Genomic DNA, 22058 nt, shown 5'->3' with positions numbered 1-22058 from the left:
CGGCATGCACATACAGAATGCCGCGCCAAATAAGAACGCACGCCAACACATACAAACGGGAGCGAGGGTCCCGCTTGTGAGATCTTGCAATCTGATTCTAGAGCAGGGGTGGGCAACTCCAGTCCTCAAGGGCACCAACAGGTCAGGTTTTCAGGATATCCCTGCTTCAGCCCAGGTGGCTCAATCGACTGAACCACTGATTGAGCCACCCGGGCTGAAGCAGAGATATCCTTTAAAACTGGGGGGTGCAGGATTTTGTTGGGGGGGGGGTGCGGCAGTTGCAGCGGCAGTTGCAGCGGCACCGCGCTCTTCCCCAAGGCATTTAAGATAAATGCCGGGGGTCCGCGCGAGACCTCTGCAACCTCAACTTACCGGGGTTCTGTTGTCTTCTGGACACGACGCCATAGCAATGTGGCGTCAAATGACACCGCGGGGCCATGTGACGTATGCGTCGCCATGGTAACACACGTCAAATGACGCTGCAGGGTCACGTGACGTCACATGGGTCACAGAGAAGGGGGGCACGAGCTATAGGGGGGGCGCAGCTCCAAAACTTTGCTCACCCCTGCTTTAAAAGACTGAGCCACTGATTGGTCCAACTGTGCTGAAGCAAGGATATCCTGAAAACCTGACCTGTCCTGTTGGTGCCCCTTTAGGGCTGGACTTGCCCAGCCCTGTACTAGGACCTACACTTTTCCCTTTCTAAAGGTTTTTAGTCTTGTCCTCTAAAATATGAACATTGATTGTGTAGCACGAACTGGTAGACAACATGTTTGTGTAAGCAGGTTTTTATGAATGAATAAACTCCACAGACCCCATGCATGCGCCTTTACTCTGGCACTGCTGTGTCCCGTGACAAACAGTGACAAACAGTGACAGAGAAGAACTGGCAAAGTCGCAGCGCTGCGCAAATAACAAGATGTGCACATGTGCCGCGGGAACATGCCAAGTCCATTTTCTATGGAAGTGGTAAACAAATAAACATCTGTGACACAAACAACCACACGACAACCTTGTGGTAACATTTGTAACATATGTTAGCTGCTTCGGAAACACATATTCACCGGTTTAATCTTTTATTGGTCCAGGAATAGAGTTTAAATGTTGTGAAGAAGAGCGTAGGGCCTCTGTAAGAGCGGCAACCCCCCTTACAAAATTGCGCACCCCCCCCCAGTTTGCGCACCCCTGGGTTATTGCACCGTTATCATGCGAGAGATCACAAGAAATGATGGGGAATATTAAGTATTTGAATCAATCTGGGACTTCCAGGGTTACCGTTTGTCTTAAAAATATTAGATACTGTTTTTCATGTTGTTTTTATATTGTGTTTATGACAGGTCAAGACCCTTCCTGTGTGGTGATCTACAAAGAGGGCTTAATTGGGAGGGATACCACTGATGGCCTACTAAAAGGGGGAATATATATATATATATATATATATATATACATATATATATATATATATATATATATATATAATGTTAGAAGGTTGGGGACGATCACCAGATACTGGGCTGCCAGCCCAAAGGGAAACCAACACGCGAATTGTCATCTTCTACTCCAGTGACCTCTCTGGGAAAGACATATAGTAACGTACTGTATTGGGATTTTTGTTTGTTTATCATTTTATGACTGTTCTGCATTTATTGTAACTGTATCTTCTAATAATCTTTTTCTGTAATCTGTAGCACTGTCTATTATATACATCGCCGGAAGAAGAGATCAGTGTATCTCGAAAGCTCACACAAATAAAAGCATTTCGTTAGCCACAGAACGGTATTGTCTATTTATTTATTTATTTTTTGATTTTATATATATATATATATATATATATATATATATATATATATATATATATATATATATATATATATATATATATATATATATATAATCACAAACAAATGGTAGTGCTAACTAAGTGTGAACTAATAGCGATAGGAAGTGGTAGTGTGAAAGTGATATAAACTCAACCACTAATATACATTAAATAATGACTAATAATAAATGAATTCAATATGTAATAATGTAGAAAGTGATGGTGTTAATTCAAACCAGTCCCAATGGAAATGATGATAAAAAGTCCAGTTCCGGAAAAGAGTCCGCTAAGGAGTAGGCAAAGCTTCTTAAGTGATCTAGCCTGATCACACAGGTACCTACAAAACGAAGCGCCAGCTCCATAGCATAATACTGAATATAAAGAGTAATTTATTGTAACAGAGTGGTCACCAGGAATTGCACTCACATCATTTAATAAGTGATGCTTTGGGCTCTAAATGAACTTGGGCACGCTTTGTAGAGTATTTACATTTTTGGACACATTTTGCTACAACAGATTTTTATGTGCTAAGTGCATAGTTTTTTGTGTAATAAACAGGGACCTGAGACCCTGGCAGAAATATATATTCATACCTTTTTGCATATTTCTTTTACTGATGTCACGGAACTCGTTCGCCCTCACTGGCGGAACCGCTCCCGTGACCCGGCCGGCGCGGGGAAAAAATCAAATTATTTTGTGGCGCGAAAAATTTGCCGCGCCACCGCACGCGCGCTCTATGGCCGTCCTCATGGAGGTACAGCCTTCTGACTGCAGCGAGCGCGCCCACCATGGCTGTGGCCTTGTAGTCATTTCCAAAGAAACAAAAGCAGCCGCACACGTGCTTTTGCGCGATTAGTTTTGAACGGATTGATAGGTTTGAATTTCCCAATAACTGCAGGCTGAAGCAGCAGCGTCATGGCGAAACCCTGCCTGTGTTCTTACCGTTCAAACCCCGATGTGGGTCAGGGCAGGACTTATTGTGCCTGCAAATTGTACATATATAGTGCTGCATAAGAAAACATATTATTATCATAATAAAGTAGCAAATAAAATACCCCTTGTGAGCACATTCATGTCTCAGACAGGTCTGCAACGCTGCCTTTCCGCATTATCTCTTAGCATACAATGCTTCCACGGCAGCCAGGGATTCTGGGTAATGTCATGCAAATGAGTACTCACAGTGTGTCACTTTTTGCTTCTTGACTGCCGCAGGCAGCTTTCCTGCCCCCCTTGTGTCAGCGTGCCTTGCAAGTCCCTCTTTCTCTTACACTCCCCCATTTTCGCACACGTCTTCTCGTTCACGCCACCCTCTATTTTTTTCTACCTTCCCACACTCCTCCCTATGTATTCCTCCCCCACCCTCTGTCTCTCACACTCCCCTCACCCACTCTTACACGCCCACCTCTCAAATGCCCCCTTCTCATCCTCTCCCTCCCCCCATTTATTTCTCTCCTCCCCTCTCACTCAATAAGACACACACACACACACACACACACACACACACACACACACACACACACACACACACACACACACACACACACACACACACACACACACACACACACACACACACACACACACACACACACTTTACCTTACCTTGGGGGGAAGCCTCCAGTGCCGTGCCAATCCCACGGGCGCAATCCCACGGGCGCATGCAGAAGTTGGGCCTAACATCTGGCATGCGGGGGGGGAGGTGCGTGAGGGGGGGGGGAGGTGCGTGAGGGGGGGGGAGGTGCGTGAGGGGGGGGGGGGTTTACTGAGTAAAGGGCCACAGCAGTGGGGAGCTGGGGCCCGGCAGTCAACAAAGGCACAGCAGTCGGACATGGGTGCTGGGTCTGACTGGGCCTAACTTCCAGCGCCAGCCGGGCCCGGGACAGTTGTCCCGACTCTCCTTCTCGGCGGCCCATTGGACTCCTTTAAGCCATCAAAAAATAAGAACAAAAAGAGAGTTCCCTATGATAGGGAGAACCGGGGCTGTTTTTGGGGGAATGGGAAACACAACTGGAAGAAACGAGTTGCTTGTAGTTCATTTTCTTTCAATAACAATATGGGTTAATGAGTTACACCCTGAAACAAGTGTCCATATGACAAGACAACTCCTCGTGAGTATATAGGGGATAGCGCTTAACAAGGTTTTATCTCTATATAGAGTATGTAGATCCCAGCGCACATATTACCTCTGCGCCATGATGTGGCAATCAGAGAAGTTCATCATTACAGAATAAAGATTTAGGGGCCTATGCAGAGAGCAGCGGTAAGGGGAATAGCGGCATTTTTTGGAGAAAAATGCCTGTAGACAGGCAGGTACTGGCGAGTTTTAAAAAAAAGCGCCAATTTTTTTTTATTATTTGCAAATTTGGCCGCGGGGCTGGAGAGAACCTAAATCTCTCCAGTGTTGAAAACTGCCATATTCAGAGAGGCGCGATCGCCATCTAGCGGCTGTTCGCGCCAAAAAAATGGCGCGATTTTCAACATTTTGCTTCTCCAAAGAAATTTGGCAAGAAGCTGGAGCTCGGCGGCCGGTGGGGGAGAAAAAAAAAACGCGATTTTTTTCCCACAAGTTTCAACAGCGCGCATATCGCCGGTTGAAACTCTCCATATGCAGACAGGATTCTAAATGCAGTTTTCGGACCTTTCTGCATATGGAGAAAAAACTCTCCATTAAAGCTACTTTTTATTCCCCTCTCCAATTTTAAATAGCGCTGCTCTCTGCATGAGGCCCTAACTCATAAAGATAGACCTCCGCTGCATGTAGTCCAATGTAGGATAAGGAAACTCCCCGCCTGTCTGCGGGGTGTAAGTACCGTGTGCCGCAGGGTGTAAGTACTGTGTGCCACAGGATGTAAATACCGTGTGCCGCAGGGTGTAAGTACCGTGTGCGGGAGGGTGTAAATACCGTGTGCCGCAGAGTGTAAATACCGTGTGCCGCAGGGTGTAAATACCGTGTGCCGCAGGGTGTAAATACCGTGTGCCGCAGGGTGTAAATACCGTGTGCCGCAGGGTGTAAATACTGTGTGCCGCAGAGTGTAAATACCGTGTGCCGCAGAGTGTAAATACCGTGTGCCGCAGGGTGTAAATACCGTGTGCCGCAGGGTGTAAATACCGTGTGCCGCAGAGTGTAAATACCGTGTGCCGCAGGGTGTAAATACCGTGTGCCGCAGGGTGTAAATACCGTGTGCCGCAGAGTGTAAATACCGTGTGCCGCAGGGTGAAAATACCGTGTGACGCAGGGTGTAAATACCGTGTGCCGCAGAGTGTAAATACCGTGTGCCGCAGGGTGTAAATACCGTGTGCCGCAGGGTGTAAATACCGTGTGCCGTAGGGTTTAAGTACCGTGTGCCGCAGGGTGTAAGTACCGTGTGCCGCAGGGTGTAAATACCGTGTGCCACAGGGTGTAAATACCGTGTGCCGCAGAGTGTAAATACCGTGTGCCGCAGGGTGTAAATACCGTGTGCCGCAGGGTGTAAATACCGTGTGCCACAGGGTGTAAATACCGTGTGCCGCAGAGTGTAAATACCGTGTGCCGCAGAGTGTAAATACCGTGTGCCACAGGGTGTAAATACCGTGTGCCGCAGAGTGTAAATACCGTGTGCCGCAGAGTGTAAATACCGTGTGCCACAGGGTATAAAGACCGTGTGCCGCAGGGTGTAAATACCGTGTGCCGCAGGGTGTAAATACCGTGTGCCGCAGGGTGTAAATACCGTGTGCCGCAGAGTGTAAATACCGTGTGCCGCAGAGTGTAAATACCGTGTGCCGCAGAGTGTAAAGACCGTGTGCCGCAGGGTGTAAATACCGTGTGTCACAGGGTGTAAGTACCGTGTGCCGCAGGGTGTAAATACCGTGTGTCACAGGGTGTAAGTACCGTGTGCCGCAGGGTGTAAATACCGTGTGCCGCAGGGTATAAAGACCGTGTGCCACAGGGTGTAAATACCGTGTGCCGCAGGGTGTAAATACCGTGTGCCGCAGGGTGTAAGTACCGTGGGCCGGGCGAGGTAGATAAGGAGCAAGAAATAAATTGGCAACGAGCCAGAATGCCGCGCCACAAACTGTCAAAGTGTGACAAAGCGCTGGGGCGCGAAACATGTCAGTGTAACTTTGCTCTTCCTATTTTGGCAATAAATCGCTTTTATTCACCCTCGTGCACGGCCTCAGTTCGAGGCGCCGCGTTAGCGTGCTGCCAAGTTTTTTTCTTAATATTATAAGAACACAGATATATCCTTTGCAAAGTAATTCCTAATAAAAACAGAAGATGGCGACAGTAAACCTCTATATTACAGAACATTCATGTATCTTCTCAGGTGCTCAATGTACAGCAGGGAAGCTCAACTCGAGTCTCCAAGCACCCCCAACAGTTCAGGTTTTCAGGATATCCCTGCTTCAGCACAGGTGGCTCCATCGGTCCCTGCTTCAGCACAGGTGGCTCAATCAGAGGTTCAGTCTTTGACTGAGCCTCTGATTGAGCCACCTGTGCTGAAGCTGGGATATCCTGAAAACCTGACCTGTTGGGGGGGGGGGGCGTGGGGACTGGAGTTGAGCCCCCCTGAATTAGAGGACAAGTAATACACCTTTGTAATCACTTCGATTACGAAGGACGATTTCACGAGTCATGAAATGAGCGATATACAATAAAATGAGCGTGATATAAAACAATAGCCAAATACGTTCATTTAACCAAAAGCAATGAGATTTGGGGGTTGTGGCCCCCTGATTTCTATCACCGAGAGCCCACTGCAGTCTAAGGGCTCGCTCAGACAGGCTGTTACGGCAGTTTGCTAGCGTTCGCGCCCCCCCCCCCCGTAACGAACGCGTCACGGAGCTGGTTCGCCTCTATTGGCTGAACCAGCTCGCGTCACGCGACTGTAGCCTCAAATTTCAATTTGGGTTGTGCCGGCAAAATGTCGCAGTGACAACACTGCACAGTTTGAAAACTCCCACCGCACAACCCAAATTTGCGACGGATGTGCGCGCGCATGTTAGCGCGCGGCTCGCATCGCCTTCTGTCTGAGCTCAGCATAAGAGATGTCTGATGCTAAAAATCAGTGAGACTGACTCCATATCAGTAAGACTCGCAGAAAATAAGGGGCGCTGATGTCTGTGATGGAGATTTATCAACATTAATGTCAGCAATCTCAGGAATAAACCTAATTCCTTCGCCTAAAAAAGCCTCAAGTGCATGCTGAATGTGAGTAACCTGCCGGGCAGTAATTGCCATGTGTCTCTGGTGGGGAGGGGTTAGTTTGGGTCCTATGCTTCTGTAAGTAGGACACAGGTGTGCCAGGCTCCTGTATCAGGATTTTCAGCAGGCTTCAGGTGTTGTAGTTTTGGGAGCCTGCCTGCTCTCCTTAGAGCTTCTTTGTCTTTACCTGTTGCTACTCACACAGTTGAAATAAGGTTTGTTTAGCTGGTTTTTTTTCTGGTTTTAGTGGTCACATCATTTCATTATATTTATCCTCTCAGCCCCATGAAATGATATTTATCTAGTTTTACTCCGTATGGCTCACAGGGAATAACTTCTAACTGCAGGTTACAGTCTTTTGAGAGAAATCATTAGGAATGAAAGCCTTCAGAGATACTAAGCTCTTGTCACTATAGATACAAAGTACATATTTAATTACAGTTGATGAGCACAATTGTTCAATCTCTTTTGTGATTTAAAAAAAAAATGAAAGTGGTTTTCTAAAGTGCTACAGATTAATAACCTACAGTATTACAAATTAATATATCACTATATTGTTAATTTAATGTAATAAGTTATGTGCAATGTTTTGCTCTGAATGCTTTCTTTAACAATTTTTTTTTCTCATGCTGGCTTTTTTATTTTTAACAAGTGTGTCCCATCCACAAAGGTTATCACCTCTTTTTATTACACCGCCTTGTGTGATTCCTGCTTTTCATTGATTTTAGGTTTTCCAGCAGTGTTCCAAATGGCATTGAGGATGAATGTTATGTATATTTCACATTACTAGTAGCATGTGACCCTGTAATGCTCACTCCTCTGATCCAATTACCTGTATATCACTGATATTACAGATATGTTCATCTCTGCTACAGATTTGTAACTCAATCTTCTTTGTCTTTCAAGTTAGTTGCAAGGTAATACCTCGCACACATTGACTCATGTCTCCTGATTTTTTCTTTTCTTTACAAAAATATTTTTTGTTCTGAACTGCAAGAAGATATTTTAATCCTTACCCTTTAAGGGCCTCATGCAGAGAGCAGCGCTATTTAAAATTGGAGAGGGGAATAACATGTAGCTTTAATGCAGAGTTTTTTCCTCCATATGCAGAAAGGGCATAAAACTGCATTTAGAATCCTTTCTGCATATGGAGAGTTTCAACCGGCGATATGTGCGCTGGTGAAACATGTTTTAAAAAAAGCGCGTTTTTTTTTTTTCCTTTCTCCCTCTGACCGCCGACCTCCAGCTTCCAGCCAAGTTTTTTTGGCGGAGGTAAATTGAGAATTTCTCTCCATGTTATTGGCGCGATCAGCCACTAGATGGCGATCGCGCCTTTCTGAATAGGGATATTTTTACATGAGGGGAGATTTAGGTTCTCGCCGGTAGCAAGGCGAGTTAAAAAAAAAAATGGCGCTTTTTTTAAAACTCGCCAGTACCTGCCGTTCTACAGGCATTTCTCTCCAAATAATGCCGCTATTCACCTTACCGCTGCTCTCTGCATGAGGCCCTTAGTGCTCCTGTAAGGCCTGGTGTAGGAAGGAAAAGTGTTTTTTTTTTAACATTAGGGGCCTCATGCAGAGAGCAGCGCTATTTAAAATTGGAGAGGGGAATAAAAAGTAGCTTTAATGGAGAGTTTTTTTCTCCATATGCAGAAAGGTCCGAAAACTGCATTTAGAATCCTGGGCCTTATGCAGAGAGCATAGAATTTTAAAATTGGCGAATTTCATAAAAAGTAGCTTTTTTGGAGAGTTTTATTCTCCATATGCAGAAAAGTGCGAATTCTGCTATGTTTAACATGGATGCGTGTGGCGAGTTTAAATTGGCGAGATGCGCGCTTCAGAAACGTGTAAAAACAAATTCGCGCCTTTTTTTCCCCTTTACTATAGGCGGCGAGCTCCATCTTGCCATCTTTTCCTGGCGCGGCAAAAATGCGAGAATCGCGCCGTTTTTTGGCGCGAACAGCCGCTTTATGCCGTTCGCACCTCTCTGCATTCGGAGAGTTTTAAAAATGGCGAGATGGAGGTTCTCGCCAGCCGCGAGGCGAGTTTTAGCAATTGAAAAAACAAAATGGCGCGTTTTTCGGAACTCGCCATTTTCTGCCGGTTTCTGCACGAAATTGTACAAAAAATGGAGAATTTCGAAATAACGATGCTCTCTGCATAAGGCCCCCTGTCTGCATATGGAGAGTTTCAACCGGCGATATGCGCGCTGTTGAAACTTGTGGGAAAAAAATCGCGTTTTTTTTTTTTCTCCCCCACCGGCCGCCGAGCTCCAGCTTCTTGCCAAATTTTTTTGGAGAAGCAAAATGTTGGAAAGCCTCTAGATGGCGATCGCGCCTCCTCTGAATACGGCAGTTTTCAACACTGGAGAGATTTAGGTTCTCTCCAGCCGCGCGGCGAAATTTGCAAATAAAAAAAAAATGCCGCTTTTTTTTAAAACTCGCCAGTACCTGCCTTTCTACAGGCATTTTTCTCAAAAAAATGCCGCTATTCCCCTTACCGCTGCTCTCTGCATAGGCCCCTAGGAGTGTATTATACATAGCATGGTCCACATCTGTAATATTCCATTTTTGAATGTTATGACTCCATGTCGATTTTAATTTTTTATAAACCTTTTAATTATTGCTATGCGCATAGAGTGAGTAATATTGATGCACCCATTTTATCCAAAATGTTTTGTGCATGTGCAAACTGATTTAACTTTTATTTCAAGCAGTGAAATATGATCAGAGAGAGCCTGTGTGGTGGGGGTTTCAAAAGTAATTCTGTAACACTTTTTTTTTTTATTTGTCTCTTAGCCATTTTTAAGAGATAAGCGCATAATCGTGACACCTTTTTTTATCAATTATTGTTTTAGCTTCTAAAACGACTGAATTTCGATCAAACTATATGCCCAGGGATTTGCACAACATATCACACTAGTTTTTTTTTCTTGCGAGGGAGGGATAGAATTTTTTTTAACATGAAATGGTTTGACAACCTTTACTTGGTGCAGATATTGTATGATGACACACACTGAAATGAATGAAAGCATTATACCAGCGATGTTATATACAAAGACGACGATGTAAAGCTAAAATGAACAGTGTTTGTGCATCGCGTTCATTTTAATATTAATTTTCTTTCTTGATTTTTGAGAGCAAAGTCCCTGATCTCTTCAAATGATAAGCTACGAAGTTTGTCACTTCTGATGCTTGGGGTCGTATTTGAACTAGAAAGTCCTTATTTATAGAGAATCATTTTTGTTTTTTTTATCACATTTTAAAACTTAAAATGCAGGGGTTTTTCTATTTTTTAGGTTCCTCATATTGTGTGGCCCCAAGCTGTAGCTTTGCTATATTATGCATAAGTCTGGCACTCTGTGTGTATATCTCTATGGGCCTCATGCAGAGAGCAGCGCTGGGAAAAATTGGAGATGTTAATAAATTGAACTTTTATTGGTGTGATTTTATCTCCATATGCAGAAAGGTCCGAAAACTGCATTTAAAATCCTGTCTGCATATGGAGAGTTGCAACCGGCGAGATGTGCGCTGGTGAAACATGTTTGAAAAAAAGCGCGTTTTTTTTTGTATTTTCCCTCTCGCCGGTGCGCTCCAGCTTCCTGCCAACTTTTTTTGGCGGAGGTAATTGTAGAATTTCTCTCCATGTTATTGGCGCGAACAGCCACTAGATGGCGATCGCGCCTTTCTGAATAGGGACATTTTTACAACTGGCGAGATTTAGGTTCTCGCCAGTCGGCCGGAGAGTTTCACAAAAAAAAAAAAAATGGCGCTTTTTTTAAAACTCTCCAGTACCTGCCTTTCTACAGGCATTTTTCTCCAAAAAATGCCGCTATTCACCTTACCGCTGCTCTCTGCATAGGCCCCTATATATCTATATCCTTTACCCAAAACCCTTGGTTTGAAGAACAGCACAGCATCGGTAAGTGGTATATTGTGATCTAAAAGGTAACCAAATGTTTCAGTCCACTATTGAACCTTCATCAGGGTTATTTATTATGCGCTGTTACTATTATTTATAAACTGCCTGCAAATGGGTATTGTAATTGGTCTCTGTGTGCGTTCCAAAAACCGTATAATCAAGTAACCTGCAATCCTTCTGTGTGTTTGTTTTTTGTCTAAGGAAACTCGCCTTGAAATGTCTGAAACTGGATCCGCAACCAAGCGGCATAATCCTGTGGACAGCATACGCCGTAAAATCAAAACCATTCAGATGCGCGGCCAGGAATCCAATCCCACCTTGCAGATTCCCAAATTTCAGTCCAGGAACTTTGATAGCCCACAGTCTAACCCGAAGAAAAACCTGGAGGAGGTTCTGAAAAACAGGACGGTGAAGAACACTGAAAAAGATTTGCTTTGCTTCTCGAGTCCCAGCAATGAGCAGGTTTATTTTCATGCTTCGCAAATCTCCTCTCCTTCCCTCCGGCAGATACCAGACCTGAGTTCTCCGGCGACCAATGTCCCGTATTCCGTCATCCTGGCATCAAAAGAGAAGGCCTGGCCGCCTCGTCGGTCTCAAAGCTGCTCTACTCCGACTCTATACCCTGGACACATACATTTCAACTTTCCCCCGGCTGCGATCCCCGGCTTGGAGTTTAAAGGCGTCGCGCCCGAAGACAGAAAAATTCCTTCTAGTCCCAATTTTTATTTTGCAGATCGGAAGTCTGAGCATATCGCTCTTCAATCTCCTGTAGTAAAGAGGCTATCTTTGAGTGAAAGTGGAGGTAAATTTCTAGCATTTTAAGATTCGTAGGGTAAGGGTTGGGCTGGCGCCTTGCGGTGAGGGGTTGGGCTGGCGCCTTGCGGTGAGGGGTTGGGCTGGCGCCTTGCGGTGAGGGGTTGGGCTGGCGCCTTGCGGTGAGGGGTTGGGCTGGCGCCTTGCGGTGAGGGGTTGGGCTGGCGCCTTGCGGTGAGGGGTTGGGCTGGCGCCTTGCGGTGAGGGGTTGGGCTGGCGCCTTGCGGTGAGGGGTTGGGCTGGCGCCTTGCGGTGAGGGTTGGGCTGGCGCCTTGCGGTGAGGGTTGGGCTGGCGCCTTGCGGTGAGGGTTGGGCTGGCGCCTTGCGGTGAGGGGTTGGGCTGGCGCCTTGCGGTGAGGGGTTGGGCTGGCGCCTTGCGGTGAGGGGTTGGGCTGGCGCCTTGCGGTGAGGGTTGGGCTGGCGCCTTGCGGTGAGGGTTGGGCTGGCGCCTTGCGGTGAGGGTTGGGCTGGCGCCTTGCGGTGAGGGTTGGGCTGAACAGGTCTAATTTATTCTGCTGCCTGCTGAATATGGCAGTACAAGTGCCTTACTAACTTGGCTGCCGGTTATATAAAAGCAATATTTTATACACATGCTTGTACTTTAAAGGGTAACCGTGATGAATATTAATATATTGATCGGAAAACCTTTTTGGCGCTGTATTTTCACAAATACCTTTTTAATTTACCATCTATGGCCGGCTCAGAGCTTCTTACAATTGTAATGCTTCAAAGTTTTGCAATGAAATTAAAATAAAGTTTGTGTGTCTGGACAGCGTAAAATGGTGAGATTGCGGAATACTATAAAACTACAATAAATACCTTAACAGGTTTTTTTTTTCTTCATAAAAACAATAGTTCTGCATATTTCAACAGTTTACACTACTAAAAAAGTAAACGGAAAGACTGATGCTTTAAGGCAGCGGTGCGCAAACTGGGGGTGTGCGACCCCCAGGGGGGGGGGGCGTGAGACTGCCAGCGGGGGGGGGGCACGCGGTTTACAGACGCCCCGCGCGCTTCCCGAAAGCACTTAAATTAAATGCCGGGGGAGCTGCAGGGCCTCTGTAAACCTTTACTTACCGTGGCTCCACACGCGTCGCCATGGCAATGCGGCTGATGACGTCATGACACTGGAGCCGACGCCGGGGGGGGGGGGGGGGGGTTAGGTGACCCCACCGGCAGGGGAGCGCAGGGAAAATTTTGCGCCCCCCTGCTTTAAGGGATATGGCATTACTTTTTTTTTTGGCGTATCCTGGACTGGCAGTGGCGGATTTAAAATGTTGCTGCCCATAGCTACCTTTTTGCTGCCGCCTCCTGCAGCGTCACGGTGTCAAATGATGCTGCAACGTCGCGTGTTCCCATGGCCATGTGACGGCGTCATTTTGATGCCGCGATGCTACAGAATCAGGAGGGCGGCACGAAGGAGAAGGTAAGAGACCTTTTAGAGGCCCCATGCTCCCCCGGTTATCAATGGGGAAGAGAGCGGGGCCTCTGTGTGTATATATAGGGGGGGGGGGGGGAAGAAAATTTGGTGACCTGGGGCCCGAGTCTATCTGGCACAAATGGGGAATCTGCCACTGGACTGGCATTTTAAGGAGCTTCGTTTCAAATATTCCCCCAAACCTGTGTAGCAAAGACCGCTCTTTACTGACGTAATGACCCCCTTCCTTTTCGAAGGATACCAGTACAAGGCGCCGAAACGGTCCCCATTGGTGGAGAAAGGGGGTGCATTGCAGAGGGCACATTTGAAATGGTGTGAAAATCTTTTAGTTTCCGCTTTCCGATTATTAAATATCAGGATTTGCTTTTGCTGTTTTTAGTAGTTTGAAGACGGTCTGAAATAACCGGCAACGTAAGTGGAAAATTATTGACGATCTGGGAATACTACTTTGTGAATGCGCCGAAAAATAAATATCTAATACAGCGATTTCCAAACCGGTTCTAGGGCTTAGGCGTGTGGTGGAAAACAAGACCGAGATCACCACAGACGTGAGCTTGATCTGCGAAGAGGATTTGCTAGACAGCATTTTCCATGCGTGCGACAAAGAAAACAGAGGTAGGTATCGTGTTATACTGTATCTACATCCCTAGCAAACTCTTCAGAATAGTGTTGGTGAATATAAGGCAATGTTTTATGTAGTCCGCTTTGTTGTATTGGGAGATTAGCAGGCCTTTACATAATTTGTTAATTGTTCTGGCCCTCAGACCCCTGTAGCAAAGGTATAGGATCGGTATTTAACTCATCCCCTTTAAATGCACACAGTCCTATTGTCTGCAACTTTATTGGAAGGGGTATACAGGAGCATAGAATAACAGGGGTGGCACTGAGGAAGGTCAAATATCAATGCCGTCTTCTGGGAGAATCCGTGAGAAAGGGATGTTACTCACAGGCTGAGTCCAAAAGGGAGCATGCTTTCCTGTCCAGGCAGGAACAAGCAAAGGACTATACCATTAACCAAGCAGAGCGGGTGAGAATGGGCAAACCATCTTACTGGGAAAAGAGGGGTGTTGCCAAGGCAACTGGATGGGAAGCAACATTGTTGCAAACTTGGCTGTTGAGCAATGGCTGCCTCAGAACAGAGAAAACAAACGGATGAATTATTATTATTTATTATTATTATTAGAGGCTCCAGGACATTAATTATTCATTTCAGTAAATCGCCAGTTGGTACGAACCGATTTTACAAAAGGGCGAATAAATATGGGACGAATCGCCGGTCTTAAAGCATTTCTATTAAGGATTTGCAAGTTCGTCGTTGGCCATTAACGTTGCAACGACTTTTCAAATTGGAGAGTTACACGTATGGATTAATTTTTTTTATTATTTTAAACTGGATGAAATATCTGTGCACATTTGCTTATTTTGAGGGTTTTTCCATATTTAAAAAATTTAAATCCAAAACAAATAAAAAAAAATAATGTTTCCGAAAAACCAAAGCATACTTTTTTTTTTTTGGACCCAAAACACAAACTCCATTGAAAGTGCCTGCCCTTGATGATTATGATGTACTTTTGTCATATAGAGACCTTAGCTGGCCTCGCATAAAATCAAAAGTAGCTGGGTTAAATTAGAGGGCTGCCCATTTTTATATTCCATTGATGTAGGGGGAGGTTTGGTTTATTCTCCACTAGCAGTGTGCAAGCTGAGAGCGAACGCCGGGAGTCCCTAAGGTGCTATCCGGGTTATCGCACTGCGATGGGCACGATCGCACTACGATGACCCATATCACCCGGTGGTGAATCTCCCCCCTAGATGTCTCCGACCGCTTCCTGCTAGTACATGATCGAACATGTAGCTAGTGTAGTTTGTGCCATTGCTATGGAGCAGGCAGGGGTGGTAAATGGTAAATTTTGATGACAAATATTTTGTATAAATCCTGATAACGAGCCCCCTTGTAACTTCTCCCTTAAATTATACTTCTTGCTAAAAAGGAAAAGTGGCTGTATCCAATATTGTGGATTATTTACGACATACGACAAGCCGTGGGTCAGAAGACAGTGGCCTTGACGAACTATGCAATATGCTTGACCCTGAACAGAGGGACATCTCAATGGATTTAGACACATACCATGCAATTATGAAGGAGTGGATCGATGACTGTAGGAACAATGGGTAATGGCAATTAATACTTGCTGGCTGCTTTTCTTGTGCAAAAATGCATGTTCTTTGTGTAATGGTCTCCCTCCTCCCATACAGACATATAGTTTACACCGGGGGTGGTCAACCCCAGTCCTCAAGGGCCCCCGACAGGTCAGGTTTTCAGGGTACACCTGCTTCAGCACAGGTGGCTCAATCATTGGCTCAGTTTTCGATTGAGCCACCTGTGCTAAAGCGGCGAAATCCTGAAAGCTTGACCTGTTGGTGGCCCTTGAGGACTGAAATTGGCCAGCCCTGGATTACACTGTACAGAATTATTTCTTTTAACTACTGTACAGGAACACTTGGGGGCCATATTAATGGAAGAAATTAACCTGCACTGGAGGGTGAGTTGCATTTACGTTTTTTACATACGCTTTTTTTTGTTTTTGTTTTCTCGTGCCTCTAGCATTGAGAATAAAACTGGAGCGGCCACACCTGGTACGGAAGAGTCTGTGTTTAAGCTGCGCGGGAGCCTCCTTGCAGGTGAGACCCCAGCATATGCTACGTTTTTATTATCCGTTTCCTCTGGCGTGTCCTTATTTTTCACGTCCCCCGTTATTTCTGCGTTTCAGTCCGGCACATTTCTGGCTCGTTGAACATCACGTCGGGAAGTTTGGAGGCTTTTGGCGGTGATGTCTCCAAAGGAGATCTGTAAGTTGGCAGTATGTAGAAAGTTTCATATTCTGCGCCTGGAGTTTACTTGATGCCGTGATGGCGTTTAAATGAAGTGGCCGTGTCCCCACTGGGAAGTTGGGAACGTTTTAATGTTCCCTCAACTGCAAAGTTTCTAACCCACCATCTTCACACGGTGACAAGATACCAAACTGATTTAGCTGCAGTATCCAGATTGTTGCAGGAAACACTGCTCTGCATTAGGACTAGATACAAGCTCATTTAATGTGGAGTGTCCGATTTACAGATCACACCCCCCCCCCCACTACACCCCCTCGACCATCTCATTTGCCCACTTATGTTTTTCTATGCATTCCTGTGGTTTAATTCGCACGAGTGTGTGCCGTCTGTTACACAATAGCAACTATTATTTTTACACCAAAAGCAGGTGTGCTCTGCACCCGTCCTAAAGCATCTCTCTCTGTTAAAAAATACACTTTACCTTTTTATGCTAGCCTTATCCAAATAGTATATACTGTAGAAGTATTTATGGAAGAACAGGAAAAGGTGTTTTACTGGGTAAATAAATATACAGTACCCTTCATTCTTGCTGTGGAAGAAGCACATTTTGAATTGTGCTAAAACTTCCTTGGGCTTCGACCCCCAAAGCTACAGTAGATTGTAAGCTCTTGTGAACAGCGACATTCTACCTGCAGAGCTGGGACAGAAACGGCCATGAACCTGGCAGAGTTTTGTTCTAAAAGTGTCTTCGGTTTCTGTTCCTGCACCACAGGGAGACATCGGATCTTATCACTTGTGTTGCTGACCTTCAGTATAATAACCAAAAGCTACAGACGCAGCACACTAAATTCAAATCAACAGTCGAAGCTTTGGAGGAAACCAATCACCGGCTACTGGAAGAGAATGAAGAGCTATGTAACCAGTGGAAGAGGTAATCCCTTGTCCAATTTTTAGGCTACAGTGTGTCTTGTTTTGTTGATACTTTGTGTTTTCTGGTTACATTGTGTCTCCTTGGTGTTGTTCTGTGTCTCCGCAAGTTACTGCTTTTTGGGAATTGCCCAAATAGATGCACTTGTGACTGCTTTCAATATGTACTTGTCCTAATGTATACACAACAAATTGCTTCCCCAGAGGATGCAGAACAAGGCTTGTGAGCGGTCGCTACGTATAGTGAGCCTCGCACACTGATTAAATATTTCTGATCTGGAAATTGAATTTAAATATTTGCATATGGAAATGTCAGCTCCTCCACTTTACATGAGCATTCCCTGTATAACCAAACACGTGAAGAGAACCTGCTATTGATATCACCCCTTTACTTAATTTTTAAGATCACTATCTATGTTATCTCTGTTGAATGTCTTGTTACATGGGACAGGCATGTTTTTTAAAATGCTCAATTGTATCACGTTTAATTTTGTAAGAATCCTAAAAACCAGCCCAAAAATAGATTTCAGAGATCAAAAAGCAATAAATTATGTGATATGTGAGGCCCTAAGCCAGGGCTGGCCAACGCCAGCCCTCAAGGGCCGCCAACAGATCAGGTTTTTCATGATATCCCTGCTTCAGCACGTGGTTCAATCAGTACCAGCTTCAGCACGAGTGGCTCAGTCTGACTGAGCCACCTGTGCTGAACCAGGGATATTCTGAAAACTTGACCTGTTGGTCGCTCTTGAGGGTTGGAGTTGGCCACACTTGCTGTAGACACTCGAGGACTAAGTCGTCATAGCGTAGGGTGTTTGTACAATGACGACATCAGATTTGTCGTTGACAATTGCTGAAGCCTTCGCCTGATTTCAGTCTTTCAAACACATTTAATATGCAGTGTTAAATAAAAATTCCAATCACTAATGTTGTGTGGTCATATGGCTAGATGAGGCCGCGCCTATAGTGCCGTCGATGGTGACGTTGCCACCGGCGAAAGTAAAATTGTGGCGGCGGCGCGGGTTTGGTTCAAGGGTCATCACGTGAGGCGACAGCCCTTGAAAAATCAAATGTTGCCGGCTACCAGTTTTCGCGATGTCGCTCCATCGCATTGTCGCCGTCGCGCTTACTGTAAGCGCACGCTGCAGCAATGCATTTGTTTTTGGGCGACGTCGCCGGCACTATAAGAGCGGCCTTCGCCTGCACAGCAGAGTGTGGCAGCGGAGGTGGTAACCTGATCCATGTGTCCTGCACGAGTAGATCCCCCTTTTTCTATTTTATTTGTTTGTCCCACATCTTGCATATGACCGCTGACCCGAGAACTTCTCTTCCAGCGCCCAACAGTTTATAACCAGAGCGAGATCGTTAAAGGACGAGCTGGAGGAAATGAAAATGACTTTGAGCAGTTCGGAGGAGAAGAAAGCGCAGATGCTGGCGCAGAATAAGCAGCTGGTAAGATGTCCGTCCCGTGTGGAGATTTCTTTGTGATCGCGAAGATTGTTGCAATGATCCGCTTACCAAAGTGTAATCCGTTTTATTTTACTTGTATTTAAGGAAAGGGACAATATCTCGCTCATCCATAAGATTAGTGCCCTGCAAGAAGAGGTAAGAAATTGCTGATATCACAAGTATACTGCACCGACACACTTTATTCGAGCAAATACCCAGTATGTACCTGGCAGATACCTGGAATGCGCCGCTCCTCACCTCTGACAAGCCCCGTTGCGTTTGCCTTCCCAGCCTGGGTTCATGCCTGGCTGACGGGCGGCTGATCTGTTAAATGATAATGATTAGGATTTAATAGGCTGCAATGCTTCGCGTGTCTACCAGATGGCATAAATTCATGAATTGTAATGCAGTATATATATATATACTGTGCAGTATTGCAGCCAGCGGGAATAAAATGCTTCAATCCCTGCCTGAAAAATAACCCAATGCACTCGGGCAGAAAACAGTCACAAACCTCAATACACCCGGGTATACCCGAATTCGTGGGACTAGCCGAGCTCGAATAAAGTGTGTCGCCAGTGTAAATGTATTATTTATTTTAGTAACTCCTTGTTACTTTCATAATTGTCAGGATTAGGGATGTCTTCAATCGGGGGTGGCCAACTTCAGTGCTCAATGGCCAACAAAATGTTAATGTTTTAAGGATATCTCTGCTTCAGCACAGGTGGCTTGGTCACCGATTTGAGCCACCTGTACTGAAGCAGGGATATCCTTAACCTGACCAGTTGGTGGCCCTTCCTTTGTGCCATTTCACGAAAGATCTGGCCAAGTGTCACAGGGCAAAATGTAGTCTTCGATTATGCAGGGATTGGCAACATGAAGGGATGAGTCCTCCTCGGTGAAGTACCCATTGACATGTATACCTCCTGTATACAGCACGCGGACAGACCTGTAAACACACTTGCGATGTCTATGAAATTAGCTGATTTTTTTAATATGCAAATTTACTAATTTAATTATGCTGTGTTCACAGGTCTCTCCACATGTTCTATAGATTATTTGGGAGGTATATACTGTAAGTTCATAAGATTCTGTTAAATTGTTTTGTCGCCCCAAAGAGGGAGACTCCAATCTGTGAGACATGTTTTGCAATAATATGGGCCAATTTCCCATGATCCCCGAATTTGGGTGCCAATTTCTAGTCCAGGTTATTTTGCTATGAATATGCCTCACTGCCTGATGCCACTATTCTATTTCCATGTTTTTGGGGCTGGGAGACAGGTAGAAACCATTAAGATTACGTATGTATAATCTTATATCGCACCAACACAATGGTAATACATGGTAAATTGCCAACAATATGCAAAGGGCAACAGGTAAATGATAACAGAAGACAAAGTGAGACCTGGCCCTGAAAAATTGATACCAATTCTCAGTGTCCACTGATTGGGGGCCTGTAACGCGTTACGGTCCCATCTGGCGGTGAAGAGGATATAAAACTTTTGCCCAAATCTGATCCTTTTGCAGAAACTATAACAGTGGGGGTGTACATTTCCTGGCCAGATCTCCCACAACCTGCAAAGGAATCCAAATAGTGAGATTTACTCCGTGTGCACTTGGCTTACTTTCTATATTTGCAGAATTGTACTGGTACCCCAGTGATCACACATTCCATGTATGTATATTTTATTTAGGAAAGCAGTTACGCAACAAAAAAAAAGTCAGCATTAGTGTCGTGATAATACTATGAGCTATATATGTAGCACTTTTCCCCCACCCTAAGTGAGATCATGTATTCTGGTGCGGGTGCATACCTGTTAGGTAGAACAGAAGGCCTGAGATCTCTGCGGTGGTATAGAGAGGCATCAGGACAGGCTCTCAGTGATGTTCGTCGGTCAGCGCAGCGCCTCCAGCCCAGTAGGATCCTGGTGCAGCCAGGACGAACCTCATAGGCAACTCTTCTTGGTATTCACACTCCAGACATCAAATCAGAGAGGGTATAACTGGGGTTTATTGGGTACATCATAGATATTACAGGTTCCATTCCTGAAGGCAGTACCCCGGGCTTGAGGCCCTGAGCACCCCTCAGCATACCTTACCCCCTAACAGGGCAAGGCCTCAGCTCACTCCTGTCCAGGAGAGGCTTACTGCTGCATCCGTATAGCAGGGAGGGCAGCCCAGAACTAACTCCCAGAACCCTTGCTCTAGCCCTTAGAGGGAAACCCCCTCCTTCCCAGGGAAGTGGCTTGTAAGCCGGCCTCCTATCAGTCATAGGCGGCCCTTGTAATACCAGGCTACTCCTGAACTTTATTAGGTAACACACATAAAAATACAACCAGGCTCTGCAGGGTTTGTTCCCAACACTGCCCACTCTTTACTGGGGCTTACAGGGGGGGGGTGGGGGCGGCGGCGCTATCACTGATGGCCCACTAAGTGACGTGTGTCGTTAGAAGGCAATAAATGATAGCCTTAGTTGGAAGCCTTTATAAAAAAATACCATATCATGTGATGTCACCTACTGTACATACGAAAAGTTGCAATAAGACCACACACTGCATGGGTAAGAGGTGCTATAGGCAGATATCCATTTGTCACTCAAATTTAAGAGCAAATCAGTCAAAATGAGTCTGGTTACATCCGTCATATTCGCCTGAATCTATTGGTATGACTCCTGTGTCTTTAAGTATTAGAGAGAGGACGTTATGAATGCGTTTGATATATTGAGGCAGAACTGTATAAACGTTGGTTCCTCCCTTCCCCCCTCTGTGTCGTAAAACCATCAGTCTAGCAGCTGATTTATGACAGGGGTGGGCTTGTGATTCTCAATGAGAAAAGATTGGTGTATATAGGACTTGCCCTGGAGTTCTAAAATCAGAATTCAACAGAGGTGTGTTTTGGATCAAACCCGGGAATTTTCATTTTCTACGCTAGTGACCTCTCTGGGGAAAACCCTGACATATGGTAATGTTCTGTAAAGGGATTTCTGTTTTATCCTATTTGCAGAAACTGGTTTGCATTTACTGTAACAATGTTCTTGTAATTTTTCTGTAATCTAAGCACTCTTTTTATATATTAAAGATTTCTTTAAGTAATGCTTTGGGGCACGCACTGGAGTGTTTACATTTTCAGACACATTTTGCTATGACAGATTTTTGTGTGTGAAGCGCATAGTTTTTTTTTCTTCTATAATAGACACCTGGGACCCTGGCAGATATATAATAATTTGCATATTTTGCATAATCCTTGGGTGGTGCAAGCGTAGAGATGATTTAAATGGAGTAAGGGGTTAATATAAACTGATAAAGTGTCTTGCGCAGGAGAAAGGCGAGTTGGCTAGAGTAGCCGTGTGTATTAATCCTTGTTGCATATCTAAGTCACGTGCTCACTTGTGTGCTGTCTGTGACAGCCGGTGTATCGGGACGGATTTAGGGGAGATATTGTTAATTTGAGGGACTTTTGCGAAGGAGGAAAGTGGGTCATCTAGTGAGCTGTGAAATTAACCCTTGTCGCGTATGTAGGTCACATGCTCACAGGTGTACGTGACCATTACTATACAATTTAAAGTACAGCGACTATAATAACCAAGGGGGGATAAGTGTAGCATTGGGAGAAAGGAGTCGCTGCTCCCAAAAGTTTGCAAGTAGTAGTGAGGAGTAACTGGGGTTTCCGTCTCTGCTATAG

At 45.3% G+C, this 22058-nt stretch overlaps 1 protein-coding gene across 1 annotated transcript in view; it reads left to right on the top strand.

The window, feature by feature from the left end:
* Positions 1–11137: 11137 nt before the first annotated feature.
* The window catches only part of IRAG2 (inositol 1,4,5-triphosphate receptor associated 2), a 58724-nt gene continuing 47803 nt past the window's right edge, over positions 11138–22058 (top strand). The window contains exons 1-8 of the mRNA XM_075602862.1: positions 11138–11723; positions 13677–13787; positions 15164–15344; positions 15778–15854; positions 15944–16022; positions 16777–16935; positions 18263–18380; positions 18483–18533. Of these exons, the coding sequence (XP_075458977.1) occupies positions 11138–11723; positions 13677–13787; positions 15164–15344; positions 15778–15854; positions 15944–16022; positions 16777–16935; positions 18263–18380; positions 18483–18533 (1362 nt within the window). The remainder of the gene's footprint in view (positions 11724–13676; positions 13788–15163; positions 15345–15777; positions 15855–15943; positions 16023–16776; positions 16936–18262; positions 18381–18482; positions 18534–22058) is intronic.

This window comes from Ascaphus truei, chromosome 5, assembly GCF_040206685.1.
Source record: "Ascaphus truei isolate aAscTru1 chromosome 5, aAscTru1.hap1, whole genome shotgun sequence".
NCBI classification, from domain to species: domain Eukaryota; kingdom Metazoa; phylum Chordata; class Amphibia; order Anura; family Ascaphidae; genus Ascaphus; species Ascaphus truei.
The sequence above is the reverse complement of the archived record's forward strand: the minus strand, read 5'-3'. Positions and strand labels throughout refer to the sequence as shown.